This window comes from Neofelis nebulosa, chromosome 4 (assembly GCF_028018385.1).
Source record: "Neofelis nebulosa isolate mNeoNeb1 chromosome 4, mNeoNeb1.pri, whole genome shotgun sequence".
NCBI classification, from domain to species: domain Eukaryota; kingdom Metazoa; phylum Chordata; class Mammalia; order Carnivora; family Felidae; genus Neofelis; species Neofelis nebulosa.
The window spans coordinates 167,073,412-167,099,929 of NC_080785.1; the positions used below are offsets into that span (position 1 = coordinate 167,073,412).

At 63.7% G+C, this 26,518-nt stretch overlaps 1 protein-coding gene across 2 annotated transcripts; it reads right to left on the reverse strand.

The window, feature by feature from the left end:
• Positions 1–598: 598 nt before the first annotated feature.
• On the reverse strand, positions 599–25,371 carry PIAS4 (protein inhibitor of activated STAT 4). 2 transcript variants are annotated; one of them, XM_058728992.1, is made up of 11 exons: positions 25,235–25,371; positions 20,100–20,526; positions 9,279–9,363; positions 8,466–8,507; positions 7,992–8,082; positions 7,761–7,889; positions 7,561–7,666; positions 5,466–5,539; positions 5,207–5,367; positions 2,565–2,695; positions 599–2,426 (listed from the first exon to the last, which is right to left on the reverse strand). In XM_058728992.1, the coding sequence occupies exons 1-11, from the start codon at positions 25,259–25,261 to the stop codon at positions 2,155–2,157; spliced, it is 1,545 nt and encodes a 514-aa protein (XP_058584975.1). In that variant the 5' UTR covers positions 25,262–25,371; the 3' UTR covers positions 599–2,154. The 2 variants fall into 2 exon arrangements, with proteins under 2 accessions (XP_058584975.1, XP_058584976.1); XM_058728993.1 differs by lacking the exon at positions 25,235–25,371 and adding an exon at positions 22,753–22,875.
• Between the last annotated feature and the right edge of the window lie 1,147 nt (positions 25,372–26,518).

A 26,518-nucleotide genomic window follows, 5' to 3' on the forward strand; every position in this document is an offset into this window, starting at 1 on the left:
GGGCGCCCGTCAGTCACGCTGCCCTGCAGGTGCGTGTCGGGGGCTCCCACGTGAGCCGGCTCCCTCTACCTTCGGGCGGGTCGCGAGGACGGGGCGGGCCGGCTGGTGGTCGCTCCGTGTTGCGCCTGGGGAGGGCCCGCTGTCCCGTCTTCCGGAGCGGCCGCCCCACTCTCCACGCCCACGCGCCTCCGGTCCCCGCAGCCTCGCCAGCACTTGCTACTGGGCCCGGGACGCCAGCCCTCCCCGCGGCGGACGGGCGGTGGCTCCGGGCTGCGTCTCCCGGTGGCCGGTGAGGAGGCTCAGCATCTTCCCACGAGCCTACCGGCCATTTGTGTACTTTCTTGGCCACGCAGGGGAGCAGGGACAGTCCTGGGGTTGGGTGGCTCTGGTTCAGCTCCTCACCCGACCTAGCGGGGAGACGCCGGGCCCAGCGGCCAAAGCGAAACCTTCCTCACTGGACCGAAGGCCGCGCTTCTTGGATCCTGAACACCGCGGGGCAGAAGGGAACGGTCAAGGGGGGGGTCGGGGGTTGTCTTTGTCCTTTGATGCCCTCGCCCCCAGCCAACGCCCCAGCACACAGAGAAGACGCCCCGGTGGCTTCACCTTGACCTTTTTTATTTGTGTTTTTTAAAAACAATTAAATTAGAATACAAATATTAGAAAACGGTGGCCCTCAGCGGCCCGTGCAGACGGAGGGGCCGCACTGCACAGCCGAGTTTATACAGTAAAACTGAATTTGCCCTCGGCCAGATTGATGTCCCTTTCTTCTTTAGACCTGAAATGATATTGCTTCCTGACTACAAGAGTTCTGTTTATACAAAGGAAATTATTCTGGGGCAGGGGGTGGGCAGCAAGGAAGAAAAGAAGCGAGACAGAACGGGGCAGAGGCGGTGGGAGAACCAAGCGTGGCCTCCGGGGGACGAGGACGCCGGGTGGCGGGGCCGGGCGCCCAGCTGCCGGCTCCCCACGATGGCCGGACCCCACCCCCACCCCGAGGCCGGGCGTCCCCGGGGCAGGGGGGCGGGGGGTGGGGGGTGCTGGGTGAGCAGCTGAAGGGAGGCCCTCGGCCCGGCCCTGTTGGAAGACGAGAGTGAGGCTCCCAGGGGAGGGGGTGCCGGGCGGGCCTCTACCCGTCGGAAAACCCAAGAGCAAGAAGAGGGGGGAGGAGCCACCCCAAGTGGGGAGGGTGGGGCGGGGTGGGGATGGGGGGGTCCCTGCTGCCCCTGGGGGAGTGGCCGCCCTCCCCGCCCCGCCCCGCCGAGGAGGGGCCTGGTGGCGGCATCTGCGGACGTCTGCGCTGTTCCGTAGGGAAGTTAACCTGAATTGGAGTTACCGAGGTAGCTGGCTAGAAAACGGAGACCCCCCCACGCCACACGCCGCCGCACCCTGGGGCCCCCGCCTTCCACAGGGGGTCCTGGCCACATGCTGGGTCTTCAAAATACCAAGTTATTGCACTTTCAAAAAATACAACACATCTGTGGCTAAACCCTCCCCGGCCCCCCCCATAACCACCCCCCCCACCCCGGCCCCTGCTCCCCCCGCCCCCCTCCCTGCCCCAACCCACTCCATGGCTTCTTGGCTAAAATGCTCCCTGCTCGGCGGTGCGCTCCAGGGTCTCTGGGCGAGAGAACGTGTTTGCAGAGAAAAAAAAGCAAAGGAACAGACGAATGTCAAAGTTGCGGCTGCTGCCAGGGGGAGGGGCACGTGGCCGTCAGTGTCCCCCGCTGCCCCCCCCACCCCCACCCCATGCGCCCCGTCCCCCTGCACCAGCTGGAATGGTCACTGGAAGAGGCGAGGCGGGGAGTCCCAGGGCCGGCTTGGGCTCCGGGGCTCGGGCTCCGGCCGGGGAAGCAGCTGTGTGGGTGGCTTGCCTCGTTTTTAAAAGTTTGATTTTTTTTTGTTGTTGTTTCCTTTTTCTTTTTTTTTTTTTTGTACTTTTTTTTGTCATTTTACTTTTTTTTAATCCTCCGATAGGAGAGTCCAGAGGTACAGGTGCCAGGAGCCAGGGAAAGGGGTGGAAAAACAAAATGAACAGTAAAAAGAAAAACAAAAAAAAATCACTCCTCCCTCTGCACCCCGAGGCCCGCCTGCGCCCCATCCGCGTGGGTGAGCACCAGGAAAGTCGAGTGTCCGGCCAGCGGTGGCGGTGAGCAGTCAGCAGGCCGACACCAGGCCCTTCTGGAAGGGACAGCGGCGCTTGGGCCGGGGACCCTCCTCGTCCTCGTCCTCGTCCTCGTCCTCCTCCTCCTCCTCCTCCGACGAGGACGAGCTGTCCAGCGTGAGGTCCACCACGTCGGCTCCCGGCTTCCCGTTCTCCACGCCGCCCACCGCACCGCCCCCGCCCGCGGCGCCCCCGCCCGCGGGGCCTCCTGCACCACCGCCGTTGAGGTTAGGGGTGGACAGGAGCCCGTTGGCGTCCGAGGTGCCTGAGGGCGACAGGGTGGGAAACGGAGGCGGTGAGGGGCGGGGGGGGGGGGGGGGGGGGCCCGGGGCGCAGCAGCGCCGATCGCTGGGCCTGGCGGGCGGCCCGAGCCGCGAGCCCTGCTCTCAGGGCTGGGACTCACCGAGCACCAGGATGGGGCACTGAGGGCTGCAGCTGCGCTCCTTCTCGGCGCGGATCGGGCACCACGAGCCGTCCTCCAGGTACTCGATCTCGTCGGCATCCTCACACTCGCTCAGGATCTTGGACAGGAGCCTGGAGGGGCCGGGGGGCTGACTCCTGGGCCGGCGAGAGTCTCCCCGCCACCCCCAGGCCTGGACTCGGGGGGTGGGAACGCGTGCTAAGGAACCCACTTCTCTGCAGAAGTGGCTTCGGGAGAGCGGCTGCCAGGGCCCGGCGTCCTCGGGTCAGCGGCCCCGTCTCCCCGAGCGAGGGGCCGCGGTCACCCACCCAGTCTCGGCAGCACGGTGGCTGCCCACCCTGCCGCGGCTGGACGGCGTGAGCCTGGGGGTCTGGCCCCCAACCCGAGCCGCTGCCCCCCCCCCCCCCCGCCCCACCTTTCCAGAGAAGGAGACGGGCTCGGACAGAAGGTTTGTGCCGCTCACAACCCCCCTGAGAGGCTCTGGGGCGGAGCAGGGGGCACAAGCAGGGCCACGGCACCCCCGCACGGACAACAGCACCGACGCAGCACCCACGGCGAGCCAGGCCCGGGGTCCCGTGCTCTGGCCCTGGGCACACGGAGATAATGCCAGCTGCACCCGTTTCACAGATGCGGAGACTGAGGCCCGGGGAGGGGCGGGGAGTTCCCCGAAGCCAACGTGGCCAGAAAGCAGCAAGCCTGGGTTCCAATTCCTGACCACAGGGCCTCAGTCGCCCCACCGACAGGATGAGGCCTACACAGCACCCACCGTCTCCAGCCACCGAGGGCCCACACCAGGCCAGGTCTGGGACAGGGATATACTTGCTGCGGTGGCAACAGGCCATCACGGCCCCCAGCGTGAGCTCAGGGTCACAGCTGCACCCGCCTCAGGGGACCCAACGACCGCAGCCGCTGTCACACAAAAGGAAGGCCCTTCCCTGCTCCAGATACTCCGGTCGTCACGCCCACGGACCCAGCATCCTGGGGTCACCCTGCGTCCACACAGCTCTGCCTGCCGCGTGGGTCTCCGTCTCCAACTGGAGAGCCCCTTCCTCCACAGAGCCCCTTCCTCCTCCAGGCAGAGCGCAAGCCACAGGGATGACGTCATCTCTGTCCGGCTTGGTTCTCCACACTCCCCACGCCCAGCTGGGAGTTCTCTGAAGGCAGGATCTGTGACAAAGTTCTCGCGGGGACCCCGGAATCACCCAGCGCACGGCCAGGGATGGGACAAAATGACGAATCCTCGAGGAAAAAGCATGAATCAAGGACCCTGCCTCCAGGAAGCCTCCCTGGCTGTGCCCAGGCCCCGCGGGATGCTGGGACTGTGGTCTGTGTGAGGCACAGCCGCACCCGAGCCCCAGACCCATCTGCCCCTGGAGCGGTCGGAGCTGCCGCCACTCGAGCCTGGGTGACCCGCTCTAGGCCTGTGGGGGTGGCGGGAGAGGCAGGCACGGGGCCGCACAGCTGCCAGGCCAGGAACAGAGCAGCCATTCAGCCCCGGCCCTTGTGCCCGGCCCCAGGGGCCTCCTCTCTCCACCCTGAGGCTAGACAGCGTGGGGGCACTGGGGCGCGCCAGCTCAGCCCTCCAGAGGGGGCCCGGGCTCAGAGCTGGCCGGACCTGGGTCTGAGTCCCGGCCTGGCCACCTGTGAGCTGGGGGCACCCAGAGTAGGTGACTGTCCCCCCTGAGCCTCAGTTTCCTCATCTGCAAGGTGCGGATGATGAGGCTCACCTCCTGGCTCGGTCGGGAGAGACGGCCTGACGAGAGCCTGAGTGCGGTGACCAGATGGAGAGAAGCACTTGAACTGGGGACACGCTCAAGCCACGCCCCTACGGGCAGGAAGCCACTCCCGGGCCCATGGGGCACACACTTGCCCCACGAGGTTCATTGGCCGTCACAGACCTCCCGGTGCAGCAGCGAGGCCACAGACCCACTCCTGCCTGACCCCAGCCTCTCTCTCTCCCTGCCCCCCCCCCCCCCCCCCCCGCCCTGGGGACAGATGGGTGTGGCTGGCGCCTGGCAGGAGCTGGTCAGTCAGGTGCTGGGCTCGGTTTCTGGAAACCTAAGACCTGAGCAAAGTTTCCCCTTTGGGGAGAATGGCCTTTTTCCCCTTGTCCCCCTGTGGCTTGGGGAGGGCCTGCCGCTCAGGAGGTGGGGACAGCCTGGCTGCACACCGGCGCCACCTGGGAAGAAGGGCACAGGAGAGCCAGGACCAGAGCTCAGGGCGGACGCGTCCTTCCCACCTTCCCGGCAGAGGCTGTGCCAAACCCCGTTTCGGAAACAGCTCTCTGGCTCGTGTGGTGGACGTGAGGCGGGGGCTTCCTGGGGTCCCTGCTTGGTGTGGGGCAGATGCACTCCAGATCCGGAGGTCACGAGCAGACCTCCTGGGCCCAGACAGCCTCAGCCACGGCGCCACCGGGTACGCGGCACGGGCCCCAACAGGTCCCGCCGGGGCACCCGCCTCGCTCGTGGCCAGGCCTTCCGAGGCTGCCAAAGGGCTCCGCGGAGCCGCCCAGAGAGGCCCCCTCGTCGTGCGGCTCTGCGGCTCATCGCGGGGCCGGGGGGTGGGGGGGAGAGGGCCCCCCCCGCAACGCGCCCCCCCCCCCCCCCCCCCCCCCGGCGACTCACCCGTCGATGATGAGCTGGTCGTAGGGGGCCGGCTTGTCGCACACGGGGCACATCCAGGTGGGCTTCTTCTCGTTCATCTGGAGGTAGAAGACGGCGTCGAAGCACTGTAGGTGGGCGCAGGTCTCCGCCCGGCAGGGCACGGACAGCCGCATCTTCACCAGCTGCGGGCAGGGGGCCGGCGGGGTGAGCAGGCCACGCGGCCCGGCACTGCCCCACCCCGCGGCGGGCGAGGGGACAGGGCCCGCGCACCCCGACTCACCGGGCAGATGAGGGAGACCCGCACGCCCGTGGTGGCGATCTCGCTGTCAGGGTCCAGGCGCAGCTTCTCTTTGACTGCGGGGGAGGGGTGGCCGTTGTCAGCAGAGGGCACGGAGGCGTCTGCGGGCTGGAGCCGAGGGGCGGGGCCCTCCCGCACCCCACCCCCGCGTCAGGCACCCCCACTTGCACCCTCCCAGGACGAAGAGGTGCGCTGCGGCCGTAGCGCCCAGGGCCGCGGAGGTCACCCGGAAAGCACCCCGGGCAGCGGCCGGCCATGCTGGATAACCGGGCGCCCCGACCCCGCGGCGGGTTTGTACGGCCCACAGGCTTCTTCGGGAAGAAAGGTGGCGGCAACCGACAGCTGCCAACGGGGCGGGCCCCCCCGTGACTGGGAGTCCCCACGAAGCCATCCCCGGAGGACTCGGCGAGGACTTGGGGGGGGGCAGGGGGAGGGGGCGGAGGGGGCGAGGGTGGTCTTGGCCGCCGGTGCACGCGCTGGGGGGGCGGGGCTATCCCCCCCCCACCCCCCCCCCCCAGCAAACCCCGCAGGGGCGGGGCGAGAAGTCTACATCTCAAAAAAGGAAAAGGCGGCCAGTGCCCACCACAAAGCCAACTGCCTCCTGGAAAAACTCCACGGCAACGTGCAAGGCCCCCTTCTCGACGGTGAACGCGGCACGGGAAGGCACTGGAAGGACACTCAGGCGCGGCAAACCCTGGGGCGGCCCGCAGGCTCCCTCCCTCCGGAGCTTTTTGGGCAGAACCCGGAGACTGGCCAGACCGGCTGCCAGACCCCAGCCCTTGAAGGCTCAGGACAGACGGCCCGGAGCCGCCCGGCCCTCCTCCACGCTGGGTGGAGGGTGCTCATCCCCACTCCACTCTCCCCAACTGTCCCGAAGGCCACGTGGGTCCCTCACACCTCGCCGTGAACTTCGCCTCAGAGGTGCATCGGGTTTGGAGCAAGGCCGCCTCCCCCCCGCCCGACCCAACAGAGACAAAACTGGGCGCAGCAAGGAGGCCACAGGTGAGACCAAGTACAGGACTTCCCGTGGCAACCAGCCAGCGGCCCAGAGGCCCAGCCTGGTGCTGGCTTCAGAGAGGAAGCCTGACCATGGGCTCCGAGCCGGGCGGAGGCAGCCCCACCCACGCTGGCCCCTGCGCACCTGGGAACGGCAGGGTCCACCCCCCCCCCCCCCCCCCCCCCGTCGCCCACCACGCCCACCAAGGTCAGCCAGACGTCCAGGCCCCCGCCCCTGCCCCGTGGGCTGCCGCCTACAGAATGCCGCCCAGCCCCTTGCCGATGCCTGCCCCCGGCCTGCATGGCCGGAATGCTGCTGGGGGCCTGCCTCCTGTGCTCAAGCTGGCCATTGTCCCCACAGGGAGACAGGCAGGTAGGGGGGCGGTTTCGAAGAAAGGGCTCTTTCAGGGAAGTGGGAGGCGGTGGGGTGGGGCGCACGGGCCAAGGCCCTGCCGCTCGGCACCTCAGTGTCCCCAATGGTCAGACGGGGACGTCGCCAAGTCCCCCGGCCCAGGGCCATCGTGTGATCTGGTGGGAAGCTGTGGCAACCAGAGAGGGCCGCTGACTTGCCTGAGGCTACACAGCCGCCAAGCAGATGAAGTTCCTGCTGTGGGCTGGGCAGCCCCTGGGCGCAGGGACACAGGAGGAGAGACAGGACCTGCTGTCTGCCCGTCTGGGGAGCGGTTCGCTTTCAGTGCTCCCTGTGTCCCGTCCCCCCTCCCAGAACACGACCAGTCTTGCTGTCTGAGGCCAGACTGTGTCACTGCCCGGGGCCCACAGCTGCAAACTGGGTCTGCTCCTGCCCTCCGTGTCCCTGGCCCCCACCCAGCAGTCAGAGGCATCTGCCTGGAACCCCCGTCTCCAGGGACGTGCCCGGCTCGGGGCTGTGGGAACGGCCCCCAGGTGCTCACCCTGCCAGGATGCCGGCGGGCTTCACCCCGAGCTCTCACCGCCCCGGGCTCGCTGGGCTAGAGAGCACACCTCCCTCATCCCTGCCTCGTCTGTGACTGGCTCCGCTCCTCCTCCCACGCTCCCCGGGGTGATGCACGGATGCTGGGGCGCGCCCCTCCCACGAGCTCACCCAGCGCCTTGCACAGCTCTGGATGCTTCACCCCGATGGTTTTCAACCTCTGCAGCAGCTCCGAAGAGGTCAGCTGTCGCACCAAGTACAAGGCCACGGAGTAGCTCTGGGGATACAGGCAGGGGAGGGGCTGTCAGGACCCCCCTGGGGGGAGCGGGGGGTGGTGGCGGGCAGGCGGGCAGCGCCCCAACCCTACTCACCTTGCCATAGTTCCCCCAGGTGACGGTGATGCGGTTGGTGGCCGAGGAAAGGTACATGAGGTGGGTGAGGTTGATGGGGCGACACGGCCTCTTGGGCTCCACTCCAGGCTTATTCGAGGGGTAGTAGCCCTGGAAGCAGCCATGGGGGCTCACACCGCGGAAGATGCTCCTTCCGCGCCCTCAGCCCCGCCCCCGAGAGCAGGCCCAGGGCTGCCGGGGCGCCCCGCTCACCGGGACGGAGCAGTAGCTGTGGTTGACCTTCACGGCGATGTTGGGTGGGTACTGGTCCTCCTGGGGGCCGCTGGTGTCCGAGTAGCAAATTCTGCAATGGCAGCAGAGCCCATCAGGCCGTGAAAGGGGGCTCTGGATGGAGGGGTGGCCCTGAGAGGGGTGGGAGGGTGGACGTGGGGCCCGGGCGGAGGCCACAGGGGCCACGTCTGCCCGGCAGGTGGATCGCCGTTCTGCACGGTATTGGGGGGGGGGGGGGGTGTCACGGGGCCCAAGAGCTGGTCTGAGCGAGGCTACCTGGGGACATGTCCGCAGGCAGAGGCAAGGACACACAGCAGGAAGAGAGGAGGAGCAGGACCCCCCCCCCCCCCCCCCCCCCGTGAGCGGGGAGCCCGAGAGACACCGTCGGGAGGGAGAGGGGCCCGGTGGGATGGACCTGCGGTGGGCGTGGCGGGGGCCGCGGCCCGCCCAGCTTACCTGAGGACCACCTGCACGGCCTTGATCCCGGGCTGCAGCTCTCTGTGCGCCGAGGGGGTCAGAGGGGAGGAGAGGGGTCAGCGAGTCAGGAGGGCACCGAGCACGCCACACGGGCTAACCTGCCACCTCCCCTGGTGACGAAGTCCGTGGGTGCTGACTGAAGCCTCCTCTCCTGACTACTCACTGCTGACTGGGACAAAGGACCCCCCTCTCTGGACAATTCGGGGGGTGTCCGCGTGGATATTAAATAGGTTGGTGGGTATAGGCCTGGCACGGGCCAAGTGGCCAACAAGTGGCTGCTCCAGCGGTGACTTCTGTCTCAGCTGCAGACGGAAAGGCCTCAGATAGCAGAGACCGGGGACGGCCTTTGTCCCTCATCTGTCCTCGCTCGGGGGCCCCTGCAGGACCCCGGGCAGTGTCTGGGGGGACATGTGTGTGTTCATCACAACCAGGGAGGCTCCGCCATCAAGTGGGATGGGAGCTGGGGATGCCGCTGAGGCCCCCCCACCCCCCCCCCCACCCAGGGCACAGGGCCCCCCTCTCCCGAGCCAGCAGCGCCGAGGGGAGCCACGCTAGAGGGGACACTGGCCCTGTCCGGGACCGCGGGTCGAAGGCAGGGAGGGCACACAGACTAAGCACGCTGTCCAGGACCGGGGGCAGGGGCCACTGCACACACGGTGGGGGTGGGACGGGGCGTCGGGCCTCCGTGGGGTCTGCCGAAGGCCCCCCCCGCCCGGCAAGGCCAGCTCGCCCCAGACCACGCCAGCCCACCGCCCGCCGAGGAGGTCAGCAGGGGTGCAGGGCACAGCGCACCTGGAGTTCCGGATCAGCTCCACTTGCCTTGGTGTCAGCGCAAAGATGCACGGGCTCTCCTGAAGCTTCTCGTTATTCTGTGGGACTGAAAACAAACTGAGGGTCAGGGGGACGTCCGGTTCCCGATGAGGGAGCCAACCGTACCCACGTCCGCGGGGAGCGGGGAGCGGGGAGCGAGGGGCTGAGCCCACCTGGGCAGCCAGGCACGTGGGGTGGAAGCAGAGGCACCAGGGACGAGGTGCGGGGGGACCCCAGCCCAGCCTGTGATTCAGGGAACGCCTCCCCCCACCTCCCCATTACGGGCCCCTTGAGAAGGAGCAGCCTTCTTAGCCCTCCAGGTTCAGGCGTCACTGAGGAAGACTGAGAAGCGCTGGGCTCAGGGAGAGGAGCCTGCCGGGCTGGCAGGATGCCGTGGGGGCAGACCTGAGCCAGCCGCTTCACCTGGAGCCTACTTTCTCGGGGTCCGTACCACGCCAGCAACAACTGTGTCCCCACCCCGCACGGCTGTTCTGGACACCCGGCAAGTGCGTGCCTGTCTGCGTGGCGCTCTGCTGGAGGGGACAGGGACAAGCTGGGGACAGGTTGTGCCTCGGGCATTCACGGCCAGCGAAGGAGACAGGGAAGCAAAACCACCCTGAGCCTCTAAGTGCACAAGAGTCACGGAGCAGCCCAGCTCACAGCAGGGACCCCACACACGGAGGCACGCTAGTCATTACAAAGTGCCTGCTGGGTGTACGAGTGGGGGAATGTCTGCCAGGGGATGGAGACCAGGGTGGTGACGAGCTGGCTCTGCACTCTCAATTACAACTGCATCGAGAACCCCAGGGGTGATCAGAAAGTGCTCTGAACTGAAAGAGAATACACAGTGCTCCAAAACCTGGGAGGAGCAGCTAACACGGTCGTTAGAGGCAAACTTATAGCTTTAAATGCTTCTGTTAAAAGACAGAAAAAGGTTTCAAATAAGTTAGAAAAAGAACAGAAAATTAAAGCCAGAGTCACCAGATGGAAAGAAATTAAAGATAAAAATAGCAAGGGAGAAAATCACTCAAGCGAGAGTTCTTTGATAAACTAGCTACAACGAACAGAAAATCACAAGAACGCAGGCTGTCAGAACGAAAGACAGACAACAGTACAGATCCCACAGCCTTCTAGTTTAATATGGGAATGAGGTGAACGACTTTACGCCAATAAATCTGATAACTTAGATGAAATAGACAAATTCTTCCAAAGATGCAAATTACCAAACTGGCCCCAAAACATGCACGAAGTTTGAAAAGCCCTTTATCAGTGAGGGAAGCTGAACTCATCGTTGAAAAGTCCTCCACACACGAAAACCAGATCCAACTGGGGAGTTCCCTCGAGTATTTAAGGAGCGATATAGGGGCGCCTGGGGGGCTCAGTCGGTCAAGCGTCTGGCTCGTGGTTGCAGCTCGGTCATGAACTCACAATCTGTGGTTTGGAGCCTTGCGTCGGGGTTTGCCCAGTGCAGAGCCTGCTTGGGATTCTCTCTCTCTCTCTCTCTCTCTCTCTCTCTCTCTCTCTCTGTCTCTCTCTCTCTCTGCCCCTCCCTCCCTCCCTCCCTCCATCTCTCTCTCATATTAGAAAAAAATAAAAAGAAACGATACAGACTCCATACAAATTTTCAAAAAGTAAAGAGGACGCTTCACTCACTCTACAATCCCGGCACGAGCCTGATACCAAAACCTGACAAAAAGGCATCAAGGAAGGAACAGTGAGGGAGTGCCTGGGGGGCTCAGTCGGTCCAGCACCGGATTCTTGATTTCGGCACACATCATCACCGAGACTGAGCCCCACATCGCACGCTCTGGGCTGTTGGTGCTCAGCCTGCCCTGCTTGGGGTTCGCTCTCCCTCTCTGCCCCCCTCCCCCAATCCCATGTGCGCACACACACTGTGTCTCAAAACAAATACACGTTAAAAAAAAAAAAAAAAAAAAAAGGAATACTGTCAATATCCCTCGCAAACACAGACGCAAAAATTCTTAAGAAAATATCGGCAAACGTGCAGGCCCTTGGGATCTGGCCCAGGTTTGAAACCTCGACACGCCCACCGGGCATGGCTCAAACGCAGTGACAACTTCCGGTGCTGGGGGGGGGGGGGGAGGAGGAGGGGGGAGGGGTGCGGAGCAAGTCTCTGCTGCGGGCACAACCCCTCCTCTGGAACGGCCGGGCAGCTTCTAGCAAAGTTAAACGCACAGCTACCCAATCGCTCAGCAACCTCCTATCTGCCCCCAGATAAAAGGAAATAGGTCCCCAGGAAAACTGTACAAGAACGCTCACGGCAAACGTATTTCTAGGAGCCCTAAACTGGAAAGAACCCGAGTGGCGGCCGGTGCAGAAACAGACGAACCCTAAAACCGATGCCCCGCACGGCCACGCGGGCAAATCCAACAGCCAAGGTGCTGACCCACAGCAGGCAGACGCCGAGAAGTACCTGACACACGTGCCCTGGCCCGCGTCCAGGAGCAGGCGGAACTCGCCCGCAGTGACGGGAATCGGGACGACAGGGGGTGCTTCTAGGGGTGCGGGTTGAGACGCCGGACGTCCGAAGGGGTGGGGGGCTTTACGTGACGGAAATGTTGTGGGTCTACAGCGTTTGGGTTCCCGGGGTAAGACTCAAACTACACACCGAGGATCTGAGGACTTTGTCGTATGTAAATTACACCTCGGCTTTTAAACATTTAAAGCATCGGTGGAACAGGTGACTCCTGATCTCCGGGTTGTGAGTTCGAGCCCCACGCTGGGCACAGAGATTACTTTCACTCCAGGACAGCTGACGAGGGAATGCCAGGCGACCCTGAAACGGAAAAGCATCCAGAAGCTGTTCAAGCTCCGACAAGGAGTGGACCCCGAGATGCTTCTGTTGGCTGAAAGCAGCAGGTGCAAACAGGTGTGTACCACACCAGATCTGCGTCACCGGGCAGAGGGAGAGATGTGTGCAAAGGACATCTCTGGATGGGGGGCTCTGTGAGAGCTGGCCACAATCACCGCCTCAGAGGAGTCAGCTTTCCTTTTTTTTCTTCTTTACTTATTTGGGGAGAGACAGACAGAGCGCACAAGCAGACGAGGGGCAGAGAGAGCAGGAGAGAGAGAATCCCAAGCAGGCTCTGCTCTGTCAGCACAGAGCTCGACCCGGGGCTCGAACTCACAAACTATGAGGTCGTGACCTCAGCAGAGATCAAGAGTCCGATGCTCAGCTGACTGAGCCACCCGGGCGCCCCAAGGAGTCAGCTTTCTTTCCACTGCCCGAGCCCTTGCAACACTGGTGGGCGGACTGTTCTCGTAAAGGGCTGGAGTGTAAATATTTTTGGTTTCTGTGGGCCACATGCCCTGTGCCTCAACGTCCCCACTCTGCCTTGTACCACGAAAGCCACCAGAGATGGCAAACAGACAAATGGGCGTTGGCTACGGGTCAATAAAGCTCGGTTTTCGAGAGCAGTCAATGAAGCTGGCCCCCGGGCGCGAGGTGGCCGAGCCCTGCTCCCGAACCTTCTGAATCCCAAACCACAAGAGTAGGTAACCTACTTCAAAGCAAACGCAATTGAAATATAAAAACCAGCTCGGCTCCGAAGCCAGACCACGTGGGTTCGTACCCCAGCTCTGCCCGGGTGTGCACCGCTGTCCCCGCCCGAGCCTGGGTGCCTCCCCGCACAGACCCCCTTCTCCGGGCTCGGGGCCGGGCGTGTGGCCGGAGCTCGGCAAGAGGTGGCCGCTCTAACTGCCAGACCACTGCCAACCCATCCCCGCGGAGTCCCGCTTAGGGCCTTGGGGGAGGGCCGCCCAACTGGGGGTGGGGGAGCACACAGGCCACCTGCAGACATGCCCAGACCTGCCCAAAGAGCCAAGGGGCAATTATTTCTTGGGGGCGGGGCTCCCCATACCTAAGACGGGCTGCGAAGGCTGAGGGGAGCCGAGTACCACCCTCGACCCCACAGTGTCCCCAGGGAGACTGTTTGGGAGCCACCACGAACAGTGCAAGGAAGGCAGGCGGGCCCCGTCACGGGAGGCCGAGAGCCTGGGGTCCCTCCCGTGGCTCCTACTTCTAGACGTCGCCACCGAGGGGATGGCATTGGGGTTTTCTGCCACACCACCAGCCCCGGGGGCTCGCTGCTGCCCCAGGAAGCCCAGTGGCCGGGGGAGGCGAGCTGCCACCTGGGTTGGGGCACAGCATACCCGGCACGGTGGGAGGGGGCTGGGGGTCCCCCAAACCCAGACCTGTCATCCACTGAAGTGGTGGCTCCGCCCCTCCAGCAGCTCTGAGCAGAGACGCAGGCAGCATCCACAACTCGTGGCACTCCTACCCCCCCATCAACTCCCAAGTGGCTCCAATTTCGAAATGCACCAGCGAGGTCCCTGTCCCACACAGACCCCTCACTGCCCACCCCCACCCCAGCAGGCCACCGTCTGCCACTTGGGGGATGCCATCCCCACCCCTAGTGCCCTTGATTCCACAGCAGCCATCTCGGCCACCTCCTCCTGTTGCCGGTGTGTCAAGAACATCCTGCCTCAGGGCCTTTGCACTTGACATCCCCTCTTCCAGAACATTCCTTCCCCAGTGATTTAGATGGCCCTGATGTCTCTGAAATCTGCTCAAATGCCACCAGAATGACAGATGTCCCTGAACACCTTCATTTAAAAACTGCTATCCTCCCAAGGGCACCTGGGTGGCTCAGTCGGTTAAGCACCTGACTGTGGCTCAGATCGTGATCTCAGGGTTTGTGAGTTTGAGCCCTGCGTCAGGCTCTGTGCTGACAGCTCAGAGCCTGGAGCCTGCTTTGGATTCTGTGTCTCCTTTTTTCTCTCTCTGCCCTTCCCCCACTCACGCTCTGTCTCTCCTTCTCCCTCAGAAATAAACAAACATTATAACTGCCACCCCCCAGGGGTACCTGGGGGCTCAGTCAGTTAGGTGTCTGACTCTCGGTTTCAGCTCAGGTCATGATCTCACGGTTCGTGGGATGGAGCTCTGCATCAGGCTCTGTGCTGACAGCTTGGAACCTGCTTGGGATTCTCCCTCTTTCTCTCTGCCCTTTCCCACTCACAGGTGCTCTCGCTCAAAATAAACTTTAAGAAACAAAAAAACCCAAAACACTACAACTCCCCAACAACCTCCTGCAATTCTGGTCTCCCCATCTCCTTCCCCGCTCGATTTTTCTCCAAGACTTTTACCTCCTAAGAGTCAACATAATTTCCCGGTGTCTTTGAACAAACCCAGAAGTACGTCTGCGGGGACACAGGCTGCCGCAAGGCGGTGGGGGCCCCGCCAGATGGAGCACAGGCTGGGATGAGGTGCCCACCCCAGGCCCCAGCGCCCCCCAGGGACTAAAGGGAGGGAACCCCTGTTCCCAGGTCGTCTGGGAGGACCGGAACCAGCCTCCGGCTCAATCCCAGACACCAACAGAGAGGCCCGGCACAACATGTCCACCCCAGCTGCCAGGCCGCCTTGCAAACTGCCACCAGCAAAGAACACTTCACGACCGGAGCAGATGCTCACGATACACCGGGGTGGGGGGGCGGAGGGGGAGGGAGGTGCTAAAACCGTAGTCAGGACACGGCTGTGGTCCCGAAGGGTCGCACGTGCGGAGGAAGGACGGTGGCAAGAACACGCCCAAACCTCCAACAGGGGCCTGTTCCTGTTTCTATGACGCACACACACTTGCACACGAGCTTCGGGAGCAAGCAAAGAAAAGGAGATCTTGAACAGTCAATCAGAGGGGCGCCTGGATGGCTCGGTCAGTTAAGCGACTGACTCTTGGTTTTGGCTCAGGGCATGATCTCGTGGCTCATGAGTTCGAGCCCCGGGTCGGGCTCTGTGCTGGAAGTGCAGAGTCTGCTTAGGATTCTCTCTCCCCTCCTCTCTCTCTGCCCCTCCCCTGCTCACATTCCCTCCCCCCCCTCTCAAAATAAGTAAGTAAACTTAAAAACAAGTCAATCAGATAGGCCTGGTCTCCCTCCCGCTGGCCTATGGCCTCCTGCACCCTAGAACCTCAGAGAAGGAGAAAGGCCCACCCTCTAAGCCAATGCCCCCAGACCCACAAGGTCTCTGACTCCTGGCCCAGCCCCCCCCACCACGCTGTAGCCCCAGGCCCCCCGAACGGAGCAGTCGAGGTCTCAGAGGTGTTGTGACTGCGGTGGTGCTGGGGGAGGAGAGGGGAAGACAGGTGCCCCGGGCGGGTGCAGAGGGCCCAGCGGGCAGCAGGGAGCAAGCAGGCACGAGCCCTGGGTCGGGGGCTCCGGGCTCACACCCACCTCCGCCACTCACAGGGGCTCCCACACGCAGCCGGCGGGCTCGTGACTTGCTGCCCCCGTGAAGTTACGCGGATGGAAGGGGCTCACACGCTGAAGGAGAGCTGCAGAATGTTAGCTCAAGGTCATTCTCGCCGCGGCCCCCCACACTGCTTCCCAGCAACGAGCCTCTGCTCACACGGGCACCCCCTGCCCTGCTCCACACCGTCGATGCAGCGACGGAACAAACGAGGCCCAGGCGTCAAAAAACACATACAGGTTAATAAGCAATGTCAGGGTCGGGGACAGGGCCACAGGGATTAAGAGGGCGGTAACGAGATGAGGGAAAGCGAATAGGAAAGAAGATGAGCTTTAGGTTAGGTGACTGGGAAGGGAAGGCCCATGTAGGGTCTGGGAAAGCGTGAGACAGCAGGAACAGCACGTGCAAAGGCCCCGGGGCAGCACCAGGCCTCGTGGTTTGGAGGAACAGTGAGGCCTGTGTGGCTGGAGCAGAGTGGGAAAGGGAGGAAGAGAGAGAGAGAGAGGGAGGGAGGGCAGGGAGGGGACCAGGCAGAAAAGTCAGCGGGTCATGGGAGTGTTTTGAGCAGAGGAGGGACACGACCAGCCCACTATTTTAAGTTTCCTCTGACTGCTGGGGAAGGCGCAGGTGATGTATAGGGAGAGACCAGGGGGGCGGCCAGGCAGGGGGGCCTGAAGCTGGGAGATCAGACCTGGAATGGATCTGAGGAACCACGGAGGAGGCTCTGCGCCTCACGGGGAACACCCACCCCAGAGAGGACCCAACGAAAGGAGACCTGGAAAAGCTCACCAGACCTTCAGCGACCCCGAAGTCCTCAAGACAGTCCAGTCGGTCCCCACTATCCCCACGGCCCGCTCATCCGCGTTCTCTGGCCTCTCTCTCCTGCGCCACACAGCTCCCATCCCCACGCCTTCCATTCCTGAGCCCTCGCTCGCTGCCAGGCCTGTGCCCACCAACCCGCTCCCCTGCTCCTTCCTCTCTGTGATGCTTATGGCTACTCGGCCCTCAGGTCTGGAACTCGGCCTCCTCCAGGAAGCCTCCTGACTGCCACCTCCTCACAAATGCATAATGAGGTGCTCCTGGCACTGACTGCCCCCAGGGAAGCCTGCACTCCCCAGTCATTCCCCTCAAGGCACCATTTAAACGTGTCTAGTGCAGCTTCCGGGCAGAACACTCCAAGCGGGGGACCCCACGCCTGCCTGGCTGCCCGGGCAATACCACCCAAAGGCTTCAGGGGCTGGGTGAGGGACGCACGTGTGCCCCGCACGACAGGGCAGCTGCCGGACAGGCAGGCCTCAACCAGCGTCGGGCCCCCCAGCTGCAGGGGCACGTAGAGAGCCAGGGGGACCTCGGGCACCATCGCCCCAGGGCAGCAGGGACACGGACAGCCCCACAGCCCGAGCCGCTGGCCGCAGGACGCCAGAGCCTCGCGGAGCAGCACTGCTCAGGTCAACACGTCTCCTTCCTCCTGCCCTCAAGTCTCAGGACGGCCTCTCCTCTCTCCCACACGCCCAGACGGGGGTCCGGGCCTCCCCCTGTCAGACTGGCCGCTGACACCGCGACCAGGACTGTGTTCCCTGGCACACCTCCCCCGAATTCTGCCGTGGTCGGGAATCGGGTGCCCCTCTCCTGGCTGGGACGGGGAGGACAGCCGGGCTCTTCGAGCTAAGAGGCGGCCTGGGCTCCAGAACCGTCATGTGGTTCAAGATGGGTTCTTCCCCACAGGGGTGCAGGGCACGATGACTCGGGGAGGGTCAGAGTTGAGAACACGGCCCCGGGGCCCCTTCCTCAGGATGGTGTGTGACCTCGGGCCGGTTTCCCGACCTTTCTAGGTGCCGGCCCCACTGCAGCACATCATTTGTCTCCTGAGGTCCTTCCAGCTCCTGGGTCTGTGACTCCATTATTCTCCTCCCCTCCCCCAACCCAAACATTCCACTCCCTGTGATTTATGTCCCCTCTGCACCCGGCACGGTCTCCATCCGCCGGCGGCTCTTCCGGGGAATCAGACCAGAGTGTTTGGACCTCGTTTTGGTCAGCAGGTCATGGTCAGGAGCGAGGGGGAGGGGGAAACCGGCTGAGCTCGAGCCTGGTGGAGTGGCTCTGGGGCAATGCCAGGGCTGCAGAAGCTGCCACAGGGAGGCGCCCAGGTTGAGGGGCGGGTGGCCAACATCGCCGGTCCTGGAACAGAGGGACCAGACCACTTCGGGGCCAGATCTGGGCCCCACGAGGGCTCTCCCGGTGAACCTGGCAGCCGCCAGGGGGTCCCCGAGGATGGGAGTCCCAGGGAAGCCAGGGAAGGGGTGCACTCAGGATAGGGGCGGGGGAGTGGGTGGGAACAAGGGCAGGGCGGGGTCGGCCTCTTTGTTCTGAGCCGCCAGCAGAGTCATTCCTGGTGCAGACAGGGGAGCAGACTCTCCCGGAGATCAGGTGACTGGGGTCCCCGGGGGCTCAGGGCAAAGTGATGCATTGTGGGGCGGGGGCGGGAGTGGGCCATGCAGGAAGGAAGCCCATGGTCCAGGCAGGGGAGGGAGGCTGCCGGCCCTGGAGTTCAAAGTCACCTCTGTCCCCCACCCAGTGCCAAGCCTGACTTACTGCTTCCCGGTGAAAACCCAGCCTCTCTATCACGAAGATCATCCTCGAGTCCTTAGGAACCTGAAACGTCAACCTGACCTTCAGAGCCAGCCAGTCCCAAGGCCCGCAGAGCCTGCCAGAGTCCCTGGGGGTAGGGGCAGAATGGCTTCCAACATGCACAGAGAAGCTGGGGGGAGCAGACAGGGAAGGCGTCCAGAAGCTCAGGAAAGGGCCTCGGGTCTCCGGTGCGGCCACGTCGACCCCACAACAGGTGCTGCTACGGCAACTTGCTCCCCACCCGGGGGCCGGTGACAAACACTCCCCGAGAGGAGGCAGGAGGGCAGAGCCTCAGGGTCCCGGGCCCGGACCCCCGGCAACTCCTTCCTCCACCCCCTGCAGCCTCTCCCGGAACCACAGCCCCCTCGCCGAACCTCACGGAGCTCAAGGGCTCCGGCGAGGAAGGGGGCTGGACACGGCGGGCTGGCTGGCACGGGCCGGCGTGGAACGCTGCGTGCAGAGAGGGGCCCCCTGGCCGAGCGAGACAGGACGCTGGGTCAGCAGGGTGGGAGGGAGCGAACCACACAGCGAGGGGCATGGCGGGTGGGGGCCCGGAGGGACCGTGGCCTCTGCCACGGCACGCAGGGACCGACGCACGGCGAGGGCCAGGGCCAGGTGTGCAGCGGGGGCGCGGTAAGGACGCGGGGGTTGAAAGGGAGAAATGGGGAATGGGCCGCAGGGGTGGCAGGACCCACGGCGCCGACGAGGCTGGGGGCACCTCTAGGCCCTAAACGAGGAAAGCCGGAAGGGAACCTTCGCGAGGGCGGGGGGGCGCTCTCGGTCTCCTGCCGCGTTCCCAGGGTGGGCCCCCCCTGCCCTGAGATCGGGGCAGCACGTGAGGCCGAGACCAGGCCGACACCCGCCCCGGCCCCATCATCACAGCTGCCGGCAAGGGGCTGGGGGCCTGGCCGCGTGCACCGCTCTAGGGGCCTGGCATGCGGCAGGTGCCCCATCAACACGGGGGCCAGATGAATAAGCAGGGAGGAGCCACAGAGCCCTGGCATGGGTCTCCTCCAGCCCCAGCGTACCTCTCGGGAGCACGGCTAGCCATTCCCTAGCCACCTGGCCCATGCTGACAGGCCCGAACCCATTGGCCGAGGCTGCTCCCATGGGGCGCCTACCCTCTGCAGAGGAAAGGTTGGATCCAACTTCCAGCCCCTTTGCCACCCACCGGGAGTTAGGACCTGGAAGCCAGCATCCCAGGTGGCCCCCAGCGATCCCTGCCTCTGGACGGCCCAGCCCGGTCCAGTCCCCACCCATGATGTACAGAGCTGGTCTGTGGGATGGACGCGATGCAAAGTAGAGAACACGAGGTCATGCCGCTTCGAAGCTTAGGGCATCGAGAGGACGTGGCTTCTGGCTGATCCTACACAGATGTGCACACTAACCCTCCCTCCCCCCCCACCCCCACCCCCACTGGTTCCACAGGAAGCCGGCCACCGTTACACACAGCGAGGACGCTCGAGCCATCCACGGGCACCATGTGGCACGAACTGAGGTCTCTAGTCCACAGCCAGCAAGAAGCCGAGTCCTGCCGGCAGCCAGGTGAGTGGGTGGACGCCAGCCCCAGTCGGGCCTTCAGATGAGACAGCCCCCAGCCAACAGCTTTACTGACACCTCATGAAACCCTGAGTCAGGACCACCCGGCTAAGCCACTCCCAAGTTCTGGTGCTCGCAAACAGAGCAGATGAGCGTCCAATACTTTAAGTTGCTAAAATTTGGGGTCCATTGCGAGACGACGCCGTGTAGCTAATATAAAGATTCAGAGGTGCCCCTGCGCTTCCTGAGAGGGAGAGCCCCCCGCAACCCCATGGCCCTCGCTGGTCCCCAGAAAGCGCTCCAGGGCGGTGGCAGGCTGGCCGTGGCCACTGGGCCCATGCCCGGTGGGACCCCCAGGGCAATGGCAGACTCACCCAGCTCTGTGGGCTTCAGCAACTCATCGAGCATGTTAAAGAAGGGCAGCTTCACCAGACGCACTTCTGGCTTGAGGGTCTTGGCGGGCAGGCGTCCAAGTCCGTTCAAGTACTTCCCATAGAGCACGGGGTAGTCGATGTTGGGGCCCGAGAGGGGAGTCCTGGGCACCGTGCCAGCCCGGTCATAGGCTGAGTGCATGGTCAGGGGGTCCAGGGGCCGGTGGGGTTGGGGGACAGGCTCTGAGCTCTTCTTGGCGTAGCGTGTCTCATACAGCTCTTTGATCTTCTTGAACAGCTCAGGGCTACAGTCAAACTGGACCAGCTGGAGGGCCCGGGTGACAAGTTCGTGTTTAAGTCCACTCTTACTCCGGCCGACAAAACCCAGGAGCATCTGAAGATCGGAGACTCGGAAACTCATCACCATGTTCTGGGAAAAAAACAGACACACGTGCTCAGAAGGGACACTGCCGGATTCAGGGGCTGTCCATGGGACAAGGGGCTTTCTGGAGCCCCCGGGCCCTAACGAGGGGGGACAGCAAAGTGAGACCCCATCAGGTGCTGCCTGGCCCTGCCCCCGAGCCCCCTCCACTCTAGCTGGCAGGAGCAAGAACCCAGGAGGAGGAGGCAGCTTTAGCACCGGGCCCACGAGCCCAGGCTCGGTCCCACCTCCGTGTCTTTACTCAGGCTGCCAGCTCACCCTTCCTTGTGATGCCCCCTCCCAGCTCAGCCCTGCTCCCCTCCTCCTCCTCGAACCTCCCTCAGCATTGCCAACGCAGCAAAAGCTTCTGACTGCCCCCCCCCCCAACACACACACACCATTGCCTTCTATTTTAGGTTCTCTTTTCCCATCTTCAAGCCTGAAAGCATCCCCAGGGCAGGAACTGAGGATCTTGCTTTACCCGTAAACAGCCTCAGCCACTCCCTAGCCAAGCACACTAATGGCCTCTCTGACCCTCGGTCTCTTCATCAGGATGACAGGATTCACTTCATCGGGATGTGGGAAGGACCAGAGGAGGTAACGTACAGGGAAAGCAGAGTAAATCAACATCGGCCACGAACGTGTTTTCCCTTCCGTCTGGAGAATGGGAGCCACAACTTAATACTGATCAGCTGCCAGGAACTGAGCTGCGCGTGTGATTATATACTTAACTCTGATTCTTAAAACGACCCTGCCAGGCCGGGGTGAGCGCCATGTTATAGGCAAGACCTAGACGTAGGCCCGGGCCTGACTCTGAAGCCAGGGGGTAATTTCCCCCTTCGGCACCGCAGGCGTCCGCACGGAGCTGAGCGCTGGCGAGCATCAAACGTCCGCCGTATTCCAGCGGGCCTTCTCTGCCTCGACACCGTGGGCAGCGGGGCTGGACTGTTCTCTGGGGCGGGGCCGCCCTGGGCACTGTGGGGTACTCAGCAGCGTCCCTGGCCTCCCTCCGCTCGATGCCAGGAGTGACGATCGCCAGACCCCAGCGGTGACAATCACAAACGACCCCCTACAAAGCATCCTCTGGGGAGGGGATCGTCCCACTGAGAACGGCGGGTCTGAGGGGAAGGCTTCGGGAATCCGGCGGCCACAGAGGCCGTTCACTGAGCTGCGGCAAAGTGGTGAAGGAGGTCTGGCAGGGTCCCTCCAACTAAATCAACCCGAACACAAGGGCTCAGGTGATGCCAGTGTTTTCTTCGGGGCTGCCCGGCTGCGGCCTGCCCTCCGGGAGATCCCGGACACCGAGGGGGAGTGAAGGGTGTGAGGGTCCCCCAACATCCTACATGAGCCAAGTATCCTGCGAGGATGGGCCACCCGCACCGAGCCCCAAAGCTGGCCTGTGATGAATGCAATGTGGTGGGAAAAAGAAACTTCCAGGGGAACGGGGCAAACAGGTACGTGAGATGACGGTAGGGATGGAAAGCTGGCGAGCACAGGGCAGGACGGCACCCAAGGAAACCAATAAAGCCCTTAAATCCAACTTAAGAGTCTGACAGTCGGGGGTGGGCGGGAACCCGGCCAGGGTGTTTACACAGTGGTCTCGGTGCCAAAAGGCTCTGGGGTTTCCCGTTTCCTGGCTGCTCAAGGGTGAGGCGTGGAGTCTGACGGCAGCAGGGGGACTCAGAAGCCCCGGGTTCCCAGATGACCCTGGCCCCTCTGTCAGGCCCCTCTGTGCTCTCTATCCAAGCAAGATGTGTACCCTCTCCCAGGCGTATAGCAGACAGGCACCTGCTGACGGCGAAGGGGCTGTCGGGGCACAAAACCAGATACCGATGCGCGGGGTGCCGGGCCTGTCTGCAAAATCTCAAGGGAGAGCCCTTTCCTTGCTGTAGGGCCTTCTTCCCAGCCCTGCACTATGGACGTGCAACGTCTGCCACAAGGCCAGTTCCTGCTCACGAGTCTCACAGAGGGCCGTGCCCGCCAGGCAGGTGAGTCGGCTGAAGCTCCGTGAAAGAAGCGGCCGGCCCCCAGAGCCTCCCTGCATAGTCAGCGGCAGGGGCTATCCGACTCCTGAGGGCGCTTCCTTCCGCTCCCACCCAGCTGTCCGGGGGCCTGGGGACCCTCAAATCCCAGCACAGCTCCTGCCTCGGGACCTAAGCACTGTGCAGGCCCTCAGCGAGCCCCGAACGCTTGTGCAAACAGAAAGACTTCACCTTCCTTAGCCTGACTTCCTACCTTGAGCAGACAAAATAGGCTTGCAGGCAAGATGTTTCTTCTGGAAGAGGCCCAAGGCCTTGGAGGGGAGAGGCGATGTCATGTGGAAGCTGACTCCCCGCCACGGAGCTAAAGGCAGGTGGGCTCGGCGCCACAAGGCATCTTCTAACCCGATCCCGCCCCTGGGAGTGCCCCGCCCCCGCCGAGGCCTGGCCCTTTTACCAGGTTGGACATCCCGAGCTGCCGCACGAGCATCCTGGGGCACATCCCTCAAGCTGCCATATGCTCACGACTTGGATTTCTCAGCAGCTGCCACCACCACGAAGCCCGCCCTTGGCACTGGGGGGAGGGGGGGATAGCGTGACAGGGGCACACGCGCTCAGGAAGACGCCCCGAGCGCTTTGCAGATCACTTCCTGCCAAGGCTTCCACCTACCCCGCCTGGCCCTCAGATCCGTGTTTGTAAACAGCACCGGGCCCCAGCGGCTTCCACAGTCTCAACTCTGGGCTTGTTTGGAGCTGCGTGGAAAAACAGCCTGGGCAGAGCTGCCGGTTCCCTCAACCTGCCTCGGGGACAGGTCCCTCGGAGCATGAGGGGAAAAGTTCAGGTCCTCGTCTCCGGGGGACAGGGGGCCTGTGCAAAATGCCACACACCACCTCAGGGGGTTCACTGAACAGAGGCGCCCATTTGAGGCAACTCGAAAGAAGGGTCAACTTGGTTTAATTGGGGTGGGGGGCCCCCCCGGCCACCAGAGGGTCAAGTAGAGTTCATCAGATCGGATTTCAAGGCCCTGGATGGTATAGAAGAATCTAGTCCCCACCCTGGGGGGAACGGGGGGGGGGGGGGCGGCAGGGAGCAGGGGCCCAGGGGCCCAGAATCGCAGCCCCACAGGACGGCTGAATTTCAGGGCTCCGGGGGACTTCAAGCCCACCAGCTGCCACCTTGGGCCTGCAGAGTCCAGACTTCCGCATCTCCAGGGCAAGTCTCAAATTTCTCAAAATGCTAGACACGGGTGGGGCGTGTAGTGCAGGCATTGGAGGGGGGGACACTCCGGGGGTGAAGGGAGCCGCATTTCAGATCTCAGTGGGAAAGGAAGGGAGAAAGAGGAAGCACAGAAAGAAAACATTCACAGGTCAGGACCCTGGGGAGGGGAGACTGGGGGCGGGGCAGGGGGCGGAGCCTCTGTCCAGCAAAGGTCCGGTGCCCCACTTCGCTGCCACCAAAGGCCTGGAGTAAACTTCGCAAGGAGGAAGAAAACCACCCCAGTGTAGTTCGGGACAAGGTCTCTGGAGCCTTGCCGTGAGGGAGGTACCTGGAAAAAAGGTACATCCCTAGAACAGGGATGGCATCTGTGGGACGTGGAACCTGGACCCCAAAATGGAGTAAGCACGAGGAGCACTAAAGAAAGAGGTGGGGGACTCTCCATGAATCAGTGCAAAAAACCGGCAGCAAGGAAGAGCGAGCCTTAGAAGCCAGAGTCAGGGTGCGTAAAAGGATCCAAAGCAGGGGTCTGGGAGTTGTGTGGAGGGAGAATGATCTGAGTAGACTCACCAGGGAGTATAGGAGAAACGGCCAGTATGGGGCCTCATCTTGCTACGGTGAAGTTTACAGACCCCGGGAGCAGAGTCCAAAGCCTCACAGATGCTGTCCCCAGGGTAAGTAAGACGGGAGAGGAAGGCAGAGCCCAGGACCCGAGAATGAGGAGAGAATTAGGAAGGCTTTGAACAGAGAACAGGGATCAGGGCTCCATCCCAGGCTGGAGAGCAAACTCAAGTGACTCCGTGCCCACTCGGAGGGCGAGAGAGATGGTGTCAGGAGGGGGGCGGGGCTCTGGGATCAACGCGGGAGCTGAACTAGGGGTCCAAACTCCACCCTAGGGTACAGACCCCCAAAGAACACTGTGTTTCCGGGTGCTTCGAGCCCCTGGGTCATCACCCCGGATGGTGGAATCGGTGGCAGCAGGATCAAGGGACCCTTCCGATCAAGGAGTCGCCGACCCCAGCTGGTCTGCTGGGCGGGGAGGCTGAGACCCAGATGCTAGTCCTCGGTGCCGTGGAGGGTGGAGAGGCGAAGACACCTCCCCCCACCCCAGGCCAGAGCGTAGGACCCCGGCTCAGAGCGAGGAGGGGACGAGCAGCCCAGCCCGTCATGCTGTCCGGAGGACTGTTCCTCTAGCTGGGAGGCGCGGCCCTGTCCCCGTGCTTAGGGAGACTGGACCCTAACCACTAGGGCTAGTGGGGGGGGTGGGGGGCGACCTCGCCTCAAGCCCGGGAACCAACCCTCAGCCCGAAAGCTAGGGTAAGGTTTGGGGGGCCCCGCCCCCGGCCTCCCCGCCCCCCGCCCGCACCCGGCGCGCCAGGGCCAGGGGCGGGCGAGGGGGCCGGGCACCGAACCGCGAGCGGGCCGCGCCGTGGGGCCCCAGGCGGAAGGCGCAGACCTCCGCCCGCCGCCCGGCCCCCGCCCCCTCTCCCGCCCGCCCGGGCCGGCGCTGCCGCTCACTCACTTTGGCCTCCACCAGCTCCGCCGCCATCTTGGCCACCAGCGTCCCCCGCGCCGGGAGCCCCCAGCCGTCGCGTCACGTGACCGCCCGCCACTCGCGGGCGGGGCCGCCATGGCGGCCAATTAGCACCCGCGCGCCCTGCTTCCCCCCCGGCCGGCGAGCGGTGCTTCGCAGTGCGCAGGCGCGCGCGACCGCCGCCCGGGCCTCGGGCCAATCAGGGAGGCCCGACGCCGCCACCCTCCCTTCGCTTGCGGCAGCCACGCCCACCCCTGGCGGCGTCTGGCTTCTTAAAGGGATACTAGCCCTGCACAGGTGGGGTTCAGCGCTGGGTCCTGTCTAGGGAGGAAGGAGGGAAGGAGGGGGCGGTGGCGACAACAATGCAGCCAGGTGTCGCGGCCCCCGCGCAGGACGGCCGCCAGGTGCGAGCCCTGAGGCCCGGCGGCCTCGGGGGAGGGGATGGGTGCTCCAAGCGCAGCGACTGCCGGCGCCTGCAGTCGGTCGCCCAGCCTCGCCCCGCGGTGCGGCCCTAGCGGCGCGGCTCCCCGCGCGCCGCACATCCGGGTCCTGGCGCGGCCGGGGGCGAGGGGGCGCGGCGCCCCCCGGCTGGCCCCGGACGGGCGAAGGACCACCTCCTCCCCCGCTTCCCTGCAGCCCGCGCTGCTCCGCCCCTGCTAGCGACCCTCCCGCGGGTCCCGCCTCCCCACCCACGGTAACCTTTGGAATCTGCGCTAACTGGGGCCTCCCCTGCTCTAGAGCCCTCCTTGGCTCCCCAGCGCGCGCGCGGGCAGCGCAGCTCAAACTTGGTTGTGTCAAAAGCGGGAGGCGAGAGAGCAAAGATGTGTGTTTCCAGGGCGCCCGCCCGGCTGGCCCAGAAGAGCGTGAGACTCTGGATGTCGGAGTCGTGAGTTCCAGCCCCGCTTTAGGGATCAAGTGTCCTTAAGGTCTTAAAATAATAAAAATACAAATAAAAATGAATTCAAAAACGTGTGTTCCAGGGCTCATACCCTGAGTTCATGATTCTCAGGGCAGGAATGAAGAGAAATTTAAGGAAGCACCCCAAATCACTAGGTTATAAGATATGTTAATGTGATTTTTTTTTTTTTTTAATAAGGATGCGAGGCGCTTGGGTGGCTCGATGGTTGAGCAACCACAAAAGGGGTACCCGGGTGGCTCAGTTGCTAGAGAATCCGTTCTTGACTTCTGCTCAAGTCGTGATCGCACTGTCTTGAAATAGAGCCCCTGATCCCCCCTGATCCGCCTCTGTGCTGACCTCCTGGAGCCTGCTTG